Consider the following 13,541-nt stretch of genomic DNA (forward strand, 5'->3'; position numbering starts at 1 on the left):
AGCAGAGGGCAGCTGGCCCTCCCCGTGGCCTGTGCCACTCTCTAGTGCTGTCCTCAGGAGCAGCATGTCCAAACATGTGTTGAGACATGGTACACTAACCCCATCCATCTCTCCCCAAGAAAAGAATCCGGGAATGAAATTACTTTGGGCAACACTGAATTTCCCATCGGTGGGTCGCAGGGCACAGTAGCCTAGAGAGGAGCCCTGGAAGTCCTGCAGTAAAGAATTCTGTTTATCCTTAGCACCCCAACCCGCTTTTATTTGATCACAGGCCCCTGTTTCAAGTAATAATCATGATAATCTCATATTTTAATGGACTGTGTGCTGGTCACCGTTCTAAGTGCTTTCCATGCTTTAATTTATATAATCCTCACAACCCTCTCAGTGTCATGAGGAGCTGAAGCAAAGAGCAGTTGCCTAGACTTGGGGCTGGTAAGTGAGCGAGCAGGGGTTCAAACCCAGTCCCCCGCCCTCCCACAAAACACATGTGGGACAATGCTGCCTTTATCCGCTGTGCTTGAACGTTTTCTGCCCACCCGTCATTAAGTGCGATGACCAGTCCGCAGACCAAACCATGCCCCCTATTCTCAGATGGTACTCGAAAATAAAGAGGAAGAATAGTGTTACTTTTCATGGTTGGGATTTTTATTAAATATCATTAATTTATTCAGAAACAAAAGTATAGAAGTCATCTTCTTAAATTAAGAGGAATTGGGGTGAAACTAGCCCTTGGAACCTCCTACTAGAGGAAAACCTCTTAAATGGTGTTCCTGCTGCCTGGGTTGCTGTCTGCCCTATCTCTTTCCCCTTTTCTCTGGGAACAAATACACGTTCATCCTACAAAATCATACTCAGGCATCTTTTCTCGGAAGCCTTACTTGCCCACCACGCATGGAATGCCAGTATTACATATATATTACCCAACTTCTTATGGTCACGGGGTATGGCTTAATTGAGAAGTGAAAAGAAAGGAGCTGCAAAATCATCATGGGTTCTGGCTGAGGTAGAGATTTTCTTGAAAGCTCAAATACACCATGGAATTCTAGCTCCAGAAGAAGCTCCTTTGAACTTACTGCATCTTGTCCCTTCCTGAAAGTGAAGATTCTTCCCTAGCTTAAAACCTTCAAATAAGGGGATTTCATAGCCTTCTGCAGTTCATTATCCCAATACTTATAAATCCTTATGGCCGAAAGATATTTCCTTATTTACAGGCAATCCCTAATGTCATTTGAAGCTCATGTTGTTTTGTCAGGGCCTCACCAGCAAGAGACGGCACTGAAGGAAGAGACCATGTCCCTGCCTTCCCTTCAGATGTCGTTTCCCCGCCTTCTCACCTCCTCTTCCTTCTGCGGCCCCTCATTAGGTTCCTATTATTGCTCTGTAGTTTTCAGGCAAGTGACCTGGCAGAGGTGGACCCCTGGATGAATGTAAACAGAAAAATGCCCTCAGATGTGTACATTTTCACGGTCTATTTTTATTTCCTACTAATGCCTTGACACTTTTATCTGCTGATACTGGTTTCTGATTTATGACTTTAAACACAAAACCTAGAAGCTCTGGGTTAAAAGCCATTCCTGAGAAGTCGCTTTAGTTTTCTAGACTCATTTGGTGGGAAGGGACAAGGGGCAATGAGAAACCAAAAATGTCTTCTCAGAGTCAGGCAGGAGGTACTTTGAAACTTGGTGGCCTCATCAGAATAACTGAGACATCACAGCCAAAGGGTAGCGAAGTCATGGCGTGGATGTGGAAATTTGATAGCATTTTGGAGAGGCATTGATAACACCTTGAAAAGTCGTACATGCACAAATATGAAAAAACGTAATTGTCTTTGAGTGGGAAAACAGATAAATAAGGACCTATTCATTAAATTCAGCTGTTAAAATGAATAATCTAAAATTATTTTAACACGAGAGATCAATCTCACAAACATGATGTTAAGTCTGAAGCAAGTTAGAGATCTAAAACACTTGGTGTAAAAAAGATAGGTGCAGTATGATTCCTTAAACATAGTAGGATGCTATCTCCGTACTATTTATGGAATCATCTGTAGGAAAAGTATGAGGACACTACGGTGATACCATCCTAAGGATGTGGTTGCTTTGTGGAGTGCTGGCATCTCCTAAATCGGGGTGTTAGGTGCACAGGTGTCTATTTTATTGTTTTCTCTGCTTTTCTAGATGTTTGAAACATGTGACTTTCTTCTTGTTGTCGTGAGAGTTCAGACTGAACAGTAAGGCACTCGTTCTGTAAAGTCCTTTGAACTTAATGTTCCATCATGCCAGGTGACATGAGTAAAGAGAGAGACGTCTCCAGTCTCAGCAACATATCTTCTTCTGTTCCTCTTCTTAGGAATGTTCCTGGCTGATATCATTGAGAAATACTTTGTTTCTCCAACCCTCTTCCGAGTCATCCGATTGGCCCGTATTGGGCGCATCCTGCGTCTGATCAAAGGCGCCAAAGGTATTCGTACCCTGCTCTTTGCCTTAATGATGTCCTTGCCTGCTCTGTTCAACATCGGCCTCCTGCTCTTTCTGGTCATGTTCATCTTCTCCATCTTCGGGATGTCCAACTTCGCTTACGTGAAGCACGAGGCCGGCATCGACGACATGTTCAACTTTGAGACGTTTGGCAACAGCATGATCTGCCTGTTTCAGATCACCACCTCGGCGGGCTGGGACGGCCTGCTGCTGCCCATCCTCAACCGCCCGCCGGACTGCAGTCTGGATAAGGAGCACCCGGGGAGCGGCTTTAAGGGAGACTGCGGGAACCCCTCTGTGGGCATCTTCTTCTTCGTAAGCTACATCATCATCTCCTTCCTCATCGTCGTCAACATGTACATCGCCATCATCCTGGAGAACTTCAGTGTGGCCACGGAGGAGAGTGCAGACCCTCTGAGTGAGGACGACTTTGAGACCTTCTATGAGATCTGGGAGAAGTTCGACCCGGACGCCACCCAGTTCATCGAGTACTGTAAGCTGGCAGACTTCGCAGATGCGTTGGAGCACCCGCTGCGAGTGCCCAAGCCCAACACCATCGAGCTCATCGCCATGGACCTGCCCATGGTCAGCGGGGATCGCATCCACTGCTTGGACATCCTTTTTGCCTTCACCAAGCGGGTCCTGGGAGACAGCGGGGAGTTGGACATCCTTCGGCAGCAGATGGAGGAGCGGTTCGTGGCATCCAATCCTTCCAAAGTGTCTTACGAGCCAATCACAACCACACTGCGGCGCAAGCAGGAAGAGGTGTCGGTGGTGGTCCTGCAGCGCGCCTACCGGGGACATTTAGCAAGGCGGGGCTTCATTTGCAAAAAGACAACTTCCAATAAGCTGGAGAATGGAGGCACACACCAGGAGAAAAAGGAGAGCACCCCGTCCACAGCCTCCCTCCCATCCTATGACAGTGTAACTAAACCTGAAAAGGAGAAACAGCAACGGGCAGAGGAAGGAAGAAGGGAAAGAGCCAAAAGACAAAAAGAGGTCAGAGAATCCAAGTGTTAGAGGAAAGCGAAAATTAAATATTGTACAGATTTAAAACTTGCAAGTGAAAGATTGTTTACAAACTTCCTGAATATTATCAATGCAGAACAGCTGTGGAGACACTTTACCCTGAAGATCTATACCAAACGTAGTCTGCTTACCATGTCACACGGTTGCATCTTGAGCAGTGACCTGCCCAGGGCAAAGGACCCTGCTCCCTGGACTCACAGATTTTCTAATGCTTGGGCAGGTGGTTACTGCATGTTCCACATCAGTCAATGCAACTTAGGACAAAACTCACAGGATACAAAAACAGAGGAGTGGCTGCCGGGACCAGCATATTTCCGTTGCAGCCAAATGGATTTTATTTTTCCGTTTTGTTGATTCTCAGAAGCAGAAAGCATCACTTTCAAAGTTTGTTTGTTCATGCAAACTATATTTGCATTCTTACATTAGTTAAGCTAAGCAGCAAAAAGAAAACACACACACACTCACCTTTAGCCCATGTCATTTAATTGTCAGTTTCTTTGACATAAACCGCATCTTCTCCACATGGGCTTCACGTGGTTTGGAGACGGGTGGGGGAAAACAATCAGGTTTCTTCAGGCTGAGGAGGACTTGCTCAGGCCGATTCCAAACATTGTGCTTGTTCAATGCGTAGAAATGATTTGCATGACGGCATGCCGTGATCAGAAGTCATGCATGAGAACCATACACCACAGGACACTAGTAATCCTGTCCCCTGCACTGGGTCAGCCTTTGGACAGGACCCAGCCCCGCACAATTCACTGTATTTGGAGGGGGAAAAAAATGCTAAGAGTTCCAGACCCACTGCAATTCTTTATGAATTCCTAGGAGTCTTTCATACACCTTCTGGGTAGGGAAACATAACCAACCAACCAATTGACCACCACTAACAAAAAACCCAATCCAACAAGCAGATGGATCCGTTGTGTGTATATGTTTAACAGACATCTCTAACATACAGCCATTGTTGCACATTTCAAAAGATGAACTATTTAATGCTGCTCTGTGTCCCGTATGTGGGGAAACTTTGATCTCAAATGGCTTGTATTAATAATGTCACTGTAAAACCAAATCCTAGGGCTAAAAACAAAAATCCAAAAAAAAAGAAAAGTTCATTTGTATTTTGCAATATTTATGATAATTATTTAGCCTTCATACTGGAGAACTGACACTTATTAAGGGTAGAGATGAAAATGCTATTCAAAGGAGCATGTTATCTCTAGGGGGTAATTTGGGGAACTTACAACAACGATTTGTTGGGGGTTAAGGGGTGCTCACTTCATTTAGTATCATGTCCTTCTGCATGGTGGCTTTCTCTGGGCTGGGGTCCACTTGGAGAGGGGTTCAGATATTCTGAACAGACCTCTCTCTTCTACAGAGGGGTTGTCGCCAGCTCACACACTGCATGGTTCCTCCCGCCTCCATCACATTTGTCCACCAAGTAGGGCTTCCCTTACCCACAGAGGTGGCGAGGGCAGCTGTGGCGGTAGTTTCTTTCATTTATTATTAGAAAAAATAGTCACTGGTGGGACCTGTGGTAAAGACGGAGCCGCCTCTGAACCAAGCCCACTTGGTTTCTGTATTGCACTGGTTCTCGTGAGAAAGCGATTTAATATTAATTCTGAAGAGGATTCAGCTTCCCCCAGCACATTCCCTTCAGCCAGTTTTGCTATCTGCTTAGCGACCTGCCCGTTGTCATTGGAGGGTAGCTTTGGGGGGAGCGTCATATCTGCCATTCCATCTCCTGCTTTAGGGAAGACAGTTTTTAGTCCAGGGGTTTCTCATCTGATAACTAGATTTCAAAACCAAAATGCTGCAGTTGAGTGTGTCAAGAAGTCTGTACAAAGAAAGAGGAGAGACTTGAGCATGCAAACCAAATCAAAATAAATTCTTCCTGAACCATACAGTAGAGGTGGGGGGGGAACAATCCATAATCAGACACACCAATCTGCCTTGCAGTAGAAGCATTGTGGATGTATTTTCACAGACCACCTGACTAATTTTGCGTAGAACAAACCACAGCAAGTCAGTAAGCAGAGCTTTCTATCTTGTTGGACCATTAGAAGCTGTCCAGCACTCGTAAGCCTGCTTCTGCGGCATCACCCGTAGAATTTTGTACTACACCCGATACCGGGTTGGGAAGGCGTTTCTTTTGGTGACCCTGCTAATTGCTAGGATGAACGTATAGTAACATATACAGGCTGCATCGTAAACAGCACAAAACAGAAGCTGACGTGTGGTTATTCTTTTTAAGAGAATTATAAATACTGTAATATATCATTTTATTTTATTGGCATGCCTTTTTGTAAAAACAAATTATTAACTTATTAAATAGGAAATGGCTTCTGGCTTATGCCATTGTCATGTTTATTTTTATTTTTTATACTTTTCTTTCTTCTTAGACCTTAGATGCTGCCAGCCAATGTACATCCCCAAACCAGACAGACAGACAAAAAATTTTTTATTGCTAATGGTCTTTTCCAAAACAACAAAAAAATATATATATTTTTGTTCCAATGTGCAATAAATTCTAACCACTTCTATGCAAGATTTGGCTAAACTTCATAATTGTTCTTAGGTCTTAAGGTGGGCAACAGAACTATCAGTTCCCGCTCCATCCCCCAAGTGCGCATGCTAGTGATGTCATTAAAGCTACTAGGGTGTATTAACGAGATTTTTCTGAGATCTGACCTTTTTCCTCCCCCAGACTCTGATCCCAGCCCAGCAGGCTCTCTCAGTCACACACGTGGGCCTTGGTACCTGACACCCATCAGCCAGCTTCATAGGGAAGAAGCCACCTCCACTCTATTTGAAGTTTCACTGTTTGTTTAAACTTTTCCCACCTTCCGTTCCCTCCCCAGGGTCCCTCCACCTATTCACTGGCTTGCTCACTCTCTCACTCACCCACCTGCCCTGCTCCATACTTCTTTGCTAGTAAATGACACCATCACCAGCAGTTTACACCCGCAGTTAACAAGGATTGAACTGAAAGAATCAGTGATGACGTTGTTGTACGTCTTTACTGAGTGGGGAAGTGGCAATGCTTTGCCAAATATTAACGAAGCCAATCAAAAAGCAGCAGCAACCACAGTATCACTGCACATATATATATATAGATATATAAATATAATATAAATATTTATTTTTTTGTAGCCAGGTCCTTGGTGCAGTATTTATACTCCACAATCCACCTTTTAAAAAGGACAAAAAGCAAAAAGACGTGTGAAGCTGTTCATTTAAAATGCAGAGCCAAAGCCACTGAGCAGCAGCTAACACGGTTGCTGGTTTATGTGAAAAACACTTTCCCGTCTTTCCTTAACCTCCTTGTTGCTTAGGATAAGGAGACTTCACAATTTAAAGCAGAGGGCAAGAGCAGGAATAACTTCCCGAGTCAGCATGACCTACGCCCCCTCCTCTCTAAATGAGCCTCTTTTGGCACCAGAAGTTGACGGAGAGAGATAATCAGAAACTCCCCGTCAAAGCCCCTGGAATGACAGTGCCCAGAGTTATTTTATTTTTTGCTGCAACCAATGTAAACTTGTAAAAGACCAATAGTGAAGATTAGTGTATAAGGGAATGCATGGAGGCCAACACTGCTCTAAAAGAGACGTGATGAGAAGTACATCACTACCACAAGCCAAAAAGGAAACAATAAAAAGGACCCTTTTTACCGTACAAGGGAAGCCTGTCTTGGTGTGCGTTTGTTGCTTGACTATCCCAATTTTGAGTCCTGGGAGGGGTCTGGGAATTGGGACCTTAGCACATTTGGGGATAGGAGGAGAAAGAAAGGAAGAAAAATCAGAGGATTTCTGGCCAAGTTCTGGCTGAGAAGTAGAGACCGGAGAGGAAAGCAAGGTCCTGACCTCCCCCCACCAGCCGCCCCCATCCCCAGTCACCTGTTGCATGTAGCATTCCTCCCCCTCCTGGGCCAGTGCTTAAAGGCCCGTGAAACCCCTTCCTCACCAGTTCACCTGGCAGGTACCCCAGAGATGGTGTCGCCAACCCAGCTGGGCTGGCTTTACTTCTGCCCTTTTCACCAATAGGTGAAGAAAAAGACTATCCCAATGCCCCAAAGCTTGGGCAAGCACGATGCCCAACAGCGTCCACTCTGCTAGCTCATGCTGGGCCCTACCCTCCATCACCCCACAGATAAACCAACAGACCAGGGCTGGTCTTGTTCACATGTGTGCAGGGGAGTGGGGCACCCTCCTCTTCCCTCACCCTGCCCCGCTTTGGGGACATCCCTCTCTAGGCCATGTCTCCCCGTCCAGGAACACTCTCAGGAGGATTCTGAAGTGCCCACTCTAGTCCTCTCCAGTAGCTCCACTCTGGAGAGAGATGGCTGGTAGGTCAGTCCCCATCTCCCCCCGGCCCCCAGCCTCCAGGCCTGCCTGCTGTGGAGGTAAGATTGCCATGGATTGTGACTTTGTGACTTGAGTCCCGGGCATCTTCTGGAATGATGCCTCTTTCTTTTCTCAGATGTTGCCCAAAGTTTTGCAAAAAGCTTCGTTCATTTTCAGGTATCCCCACCCCCTAAAGAATTGGCTGCAACAAGCCAGCCAGGGGGACATCAGGAGAAAAAAGGAAGTCTGGGTGGGGAGGGGCCCAAGGTTTGCACAGAGTCTGCATTGTGGCTCAGCTCTGTGCTTTCTTGGATTCCCTTTTAAAGATTACCAAGATTTCCTCCGTTAAAACGCTCCTGAGGCATCCCCTGCCCTTGCCCCCCACTGCTGTTTGCTGTACATAGAGGCTAAGTGGGGTGGGGTGGGCGGGTGTGCACATGTGGTGTGTGTGTGTGAAGAATGTATATAGGTAAAGGGGAGCGGGATCCAGTGGTTCCAGAAAAGGGACAGAACTCCTGTGTTCCATCCCTAGCTTGACCGCTGGCTCGCTGTGTGGCCTTGGGCAAGTCACTTAACCTCTCTGTGCCTCAGTTTCCCCATCTGTAAAATGGGGATAATAAAACTGACCTACCTCACAGGGGTGTTGTGAGGCTTTAACTAAATGTTTTGTAAAGTGTTTTGAGATACAGAGGCAAAGGCACCAGAGAAGGGCAAAGTATTATTTGGACTTCAGGAAGATGAAATGGTACCATAAATGCTGCTATTCTGAGAGCCATTTTAAACTGCACTGCTCCAACCACCCCCGCTTCTCATCACCAGGACAGCAGGTCGAGAAAATGTCTTTCCTTTCACTTGCTTCTGGGGTTTGTGATTATTCTAGACACTTAATTTTTTTCCCTTGCTGTATCTCCTTCCCTCACCCCCTCGACTTGTTCCCTGTTCCGTTTATGCAGAAATGGCAGAAATGCTTGAGAACTGAGAATGTATAAGTGGATTGGAAGTTTATAGTCTGAAATTTCAATTTTACTTTGTACTGTACATCTTTTTACTTTAGAATTTGCAATAAAGGGTTACGTCAATCTTGTTTTCAACTCTCCTCTTGGACTGGCCTGTCATTCTGTCATTGTTCTCACACCAAAGCCCATCAGCCCAGGGTGGAAGGGGAGTCAAACACTCCCACCCAGCAGCACCCCACAGCTGTCCTTTCGCCTTCCCCTGTGGCAGGGGAATGGTCTGAGCAGAGTCTGTGTGAGGGCTCAGCCAGGCTCAGGTCCTAGGATGGGCTGGCAGTGCCCCAACCATTCAGATGGGTGGGAATGAATAATTTGAGGCTCTAGGTAGACCTTCAGGAGGCCTTGCCAGAGTGGGGAGAGCAGCTCGGAGCAGCATCCCCTGGAAGGGGGCACACCTCTAGCTTTGCCACCCCCTACACACTCCAGCAGGCCTCAGACTAAACAGAAGCTCTGCATCTTGTTCTGGTCCCCATCATGCTTCCTAAGATCCCTTACTACTCACGATTATTTCCTCCGGAGCTCCTACTTTCAGCTCAGGCAGCTCTGGATTCTAAAACCTGACTATGCCACCAGAGTTCCCTTATGTGTGATGGAGATAATATCTTCCATCCTGGGTTCTGAAAATTAGATCAAATAATGTACATAACTGCTTAGCATAGGGCCTGGCACACAATTAGTGCTCGATAAATGGTAGGTCTTCGTGGAAGAATAATTTCAAAATAAAGAACTAAAGCTGACAAGAATTAGGAGGGCCTGCCTCCTACCCCCACTTCCCACCCAAACTGGGACTCACCCTTCCGTTCCTATTGACAGCACCCTGGGCTCTGCTCCTCGTTTCCAAAGAACTAACAAACCAGTCGCTCCTGCTTTTGCGTGTTTTGTAACTTTTATAATACATCAAACGCCGCACTCCACCAGGATTGTGCCCCCACTTCACAGCCGTGGGCAGTGGAGCTAGGGGGAATCTGGCCCACCTGCATCCCAGGCCAAGTGGGCCCAGGCCCCCAGTGAGGGGAGCTGCTCTTCTGTCAAGAGCGGCTTTGCCTCCCACCAGCTGTGTGCCTCCACAGGCCTGAGCCAGACAGTGGCAGGCAGGCCAGTACTGCCAGGCAGCACCCCGTCGCCGTCACCGCCCGTGATCCACAGCGTGAGCAAGATGCTAAGCGCTCCGGCCCCCAGCGCGCCCACGAAGCCGGTGAGGAGACCTAGCGCCAGTGGCCCGGCCCAGCCCGCGGGGCTCCGAGCATACGGCGCCTGGGGCAGTCGCTCCACGATCAGCTCCAACTCATCCCAGTTGGGCTCCGCGACCAAGGCGCGGCGGGGACGCGGGGCGCGGGCCGGGGGCGCCGCAGCGCCAGCGGCGCCGGGCGGCAGGTAGGGCTGCCCGAACTTGCGCAGCTGCAGCGTCGCCTGCTGGTGGAGGTTCTTGCCCAGCTCCCGGGCCACGTCCGGGCGGCCGCTGCGCCGCAGGGCCCGAGCCACGCGGTCCCAGGGCAGGGTCGGGGCCTTGGTCGCCAGCCAGGCCGCCAGCCCCTCCCGGCAGCCGTCGGAGACCTCCGCGGGGTCAGCCGCCCGGTCCGCCGCCTCCCGCCGCCGCCGGCCGGGTGACACCGATGTGGGCTCCGGCGGCTCGGCCCGGGCCAGCCGGTCCTCAGAAAGCCTGGCCAGCTCAGCCTCGACGTCCGGCTCTGGCGCCTTCAGGAGCGACTGGAAATGGCTGCACTCCTCCGGGGTCAGCAGCTCCGCCAGACGGACAGCCGCGTGAGGGCCCATGGCGTCCAAGGCCCCCGCGGGAACCAGCGCCCAGGCCCACAGCGCCAGGGCCAGGGCCCCAACCTCAGCCTGCGCCGCCATTGCCCAGCGGTGACAGGGACCACCGACTGTGGGGGAGGAGCTCCGAATGCCCACGGGTGGGGGAGGGGTGCTAACACCCACAGATGGTGGAAAGGGACGGGGCGGGGGCGGGGGGGGGGACTTCCTACATTCAGCGATTGGAGCGAAGAGGTCCCAACACCCAGGACCGGGAAGGGGACCTCTAACGCATGTGACTCATGGGAGGAGCACCTCCCAACCTCCAGAAACTAGGGATTAAGAGTGAGGGTCACAAAATCCAGGAATTGGAGAGAGTTTCCCAATACCTAGAGATGCGTGGGACTCAGTCCCCCTGAGTCGGGAGGTGCTGGTGGCCTGGCTGTCCCACTAAATGCCTCAAATTTAGCAAGTCTCCAGCATCTAACCCATTTACTGCCGCTCCTCCTCCACCAGAAACCCTAGACCCCTAGCTCTCCATTACCTCCAATATCCAATCAATGCCCAAACCCTCTTCCTACCTTCTAAATACTAAATAGTTATAGAGTCTGTCATTTCCCATCTACCTAAATGGGCATCCAAACCCTCACCCTCTCTAGTCTGGATAAGGTAAGCTCCTCCAGTCCCCTCCCACCTCCACCCGCACTGGGGGCCCTCCTCACTAAACTTGTTTCCATTCCCCAAGCAAGCTTGGCTCTGGCTCTTTAGCTCTTGGCCTGCACTCTTTGTTCTGCCTCGGTCACTCCTCAGCTGACAGGTCCCTTCTGGGAAGCCCTCCCAGATAAAGTATGTCTTATCTACTCCCGCAGCACACTGCAGCTCTGCCTTTTGACTGTGTCCCCCCATTAGACTAATGTCCATCTATTGTCCCCATAGCAACTAGTGCATAATAAGTATTCAATAAAGATTTCTTGAATCACTGTGTGAATTCTTACCTTGCAAACCAGTCCCCCGCTAAACACACACTCACTCACACACACATACACACACACGGGCTCCATCGTGGAACCTCAGGTCTTTACAGGGCATGGAAATTCCTTGTGGTGCACTGGTTTGGTTCCAATGATTCCTCCAGCCTCACTTTCTTCCACTCAGGCCCCCACTTTATGCTCTTGTAACAAATCACATGTGTGGTGCAGTTGCCAGCCCCCTTAGCTTTGTGGGGCTGTATCCCCTCCTGTATGGGAAGGTTTTTGGCATTCCACCACCACAATCGTGAGTCAGGATCTTTTCTGGACATTTTTTTTTTAATTTTTTTTTAATTGAGGAATATTGGGGCACAGTGTGTTTCTCCAGGGCCCATCAGCTCCAAGTCAAGTCGTTGTCCTTCAATCTACTTGTGGAGGGCATAGCCCACCTCTAAGTCCAGTCGCCGATTTCAATCTTTAGTTGCAGGGGGCGCAGCCCACCATCCCATGTGGGAATTGAACCCGCACCCTTGTTGTTAAGAGCTCGCGCTCTAACCAACTGTGCTATCCAGCTGCCCCTTTTCTGGGCATTCTTGACATAGACTATACATCCTCCATCAGGACACTTATCTGGAAATTAATTAATTTGAGGATTTATTCAACATTTATTCAGTATCTTCATTGTACCAAATATTGTGCCAGATGTGAGAATATAAAAATTTTGATATGGTCCCTCCTCAAGCAGCTTTAACCAATTGTATTTTCAAACGATCCATTTTTTTAGCTTTCCCCACTCAGAACAGTGGCTGTGCTTAACCATTTCTGCATCCTCACTACCACACAGTGTCTGCACAGAGGAGATGTGTAATAAACACTAGAGTGCGAAAGGGGTCTGGGCCTCCAAGGGCTGAGAGGGTTAGAGTTGCTGAGCCTTCGGGGAATGCCCTGGAACCCCCATGTTCAGGCACACCCACCGTTGCTTCTCCCAGAGGGGAAACTGTTTGCTTTGCAGGCTCTCCCTTGGGTTTGCTTTGCCTCCTGAAAGCCTGGGGTATGCCCTAACCCAAGCCCTGGGTGTACTGTTCCCCTTGCTCTCTGCAATAATTTTAGAGCATTCAAGGACCTCAGGAAGTTGAGTCCAAACCTCTCACAGGTATCTCCACACAGCTTTTCAGCAAGATGCTCCTTCATAGTTTTCTCAGCTTCCCAGCTTATGATGAGCTGTCAAAGAGCATGTTTGGGGATTGAGAGATGGTGGCAGACAAAGGACCCTATGTGACCTTCAAGACTGGAACTCAGCTGTCTCCACCTCTGCCCACTTTTCTTCTATCCAAGAATAGAATACAAGTATAACCACTGTAGCCATCAAGGGCTGTTGTCTAGGTTGTGGGTATGCCTTCCTCTTCAGCCCCCTTTCCTCCACGCATTTGTTCATTCATTCATTCACTCATTTAACAAACCTCATACTTCATACTTCAGGGCTCTGGGGATACAATGAGCCCCAATTCTGAGCCTCTGAGAGCTCAGAAATGCACAAGGGCCTTCCCTTTCCAGGGGCTTTTCAGAGTCAGGGTGTGGCTTTTCACCTGGGAGTCCCAGCGCCTGCTGGGCACCTTCTGTGCCCGAGTGTATACCAGGGCTTCCACAATAATGTTTTGCTCAAGGAACAGAAATACCCACAGAGCCACACCAACGGTACCGATGGACCTGGATGCTCAAGCATTCCCTAGAGGGCTCCCCACATCCTGCTGCCCCCAAGAAATCCTCGGGAAACCACATGTCATCGCTTTAATACTGTGTAATACTTTCTTTTAAAATACAGTCTCTTCTGAGGTAGACAGACCACAACTGCAGAGCATCGTCAGACAGGAGATAAATACTTCCATGTACAACACACAGCAAAATGAGGTAGAAATGGTTACAGTCGGAGGAGAGGACCCCAACCCCAATGTGGGTAGAGAAAGG

At 48.8% G+C, this 13,541-nt stretch overlaps 2 protein-coding genes across 4 annotated transcripts in view; one reads left to right on the plus strand and one right to left on the minus strand.

Annotated features, from left to right (window-relative positions):
- The window catches only part of SCN8A (sodium voltage-gated channel alpha subunit 8), a 162,526-nt gene extending 153,601 nt beyond the window's left edge, over nucleotides 1–8,925 (plus strand). For all 3 annotated transcript variants that reach the window (XM_033116667.1, XM_033116668.1, XM_033116666.1), the window contains exon 27: nucleotides 2,350–8,925. In XM_033116667.1, coding sequence (XP_032972558.1) covers nucleotides 2,350–3,497 — 1,148 coding nt within the window. In that variant the 3' untranslated portion in view covers nucleotides 3,498–8,925. The remainder of the gene's footprint in view (nucleotides 1–2,349) is intronic.
- An 888-nt stretch (nucleotides 8,926–9,813) lies between these two features.
- Nucleotides 9,814–10,713, minus strand: TMDD1 (transmembrane and death domain 1). Its single transcript, XM_033117674.1, has one exon. The coding sequence runs from the start codon at nucleotides 10,711–10,713 to the stop codon at nucleotides 9,814–9,816; it is 900 nt and encodes a 299-aa protein (XP_032973565.1).
- Nucleotides 10,714–13,541: the final 2,828 nt, after the last annotated feature.

Source organism: Rhinolophus ferrumequinum, chromosome 10, assembly GCF_004115265.2.
Source record: "Rhinolophus ferrumequinum isolate MPI-CBG mRhiFer1 chromosome 10, mRhiFer1_v1.p, whole genome shotgun sequence".
Classification (NCBI taxonomy): domain Eukaryota; kingdom Metazoa; phylum Chordata; class Mammalia; order Chiroptera; family Rhinolophidae; genus Rhinolophus; species Rhinolophus ferrumequinum.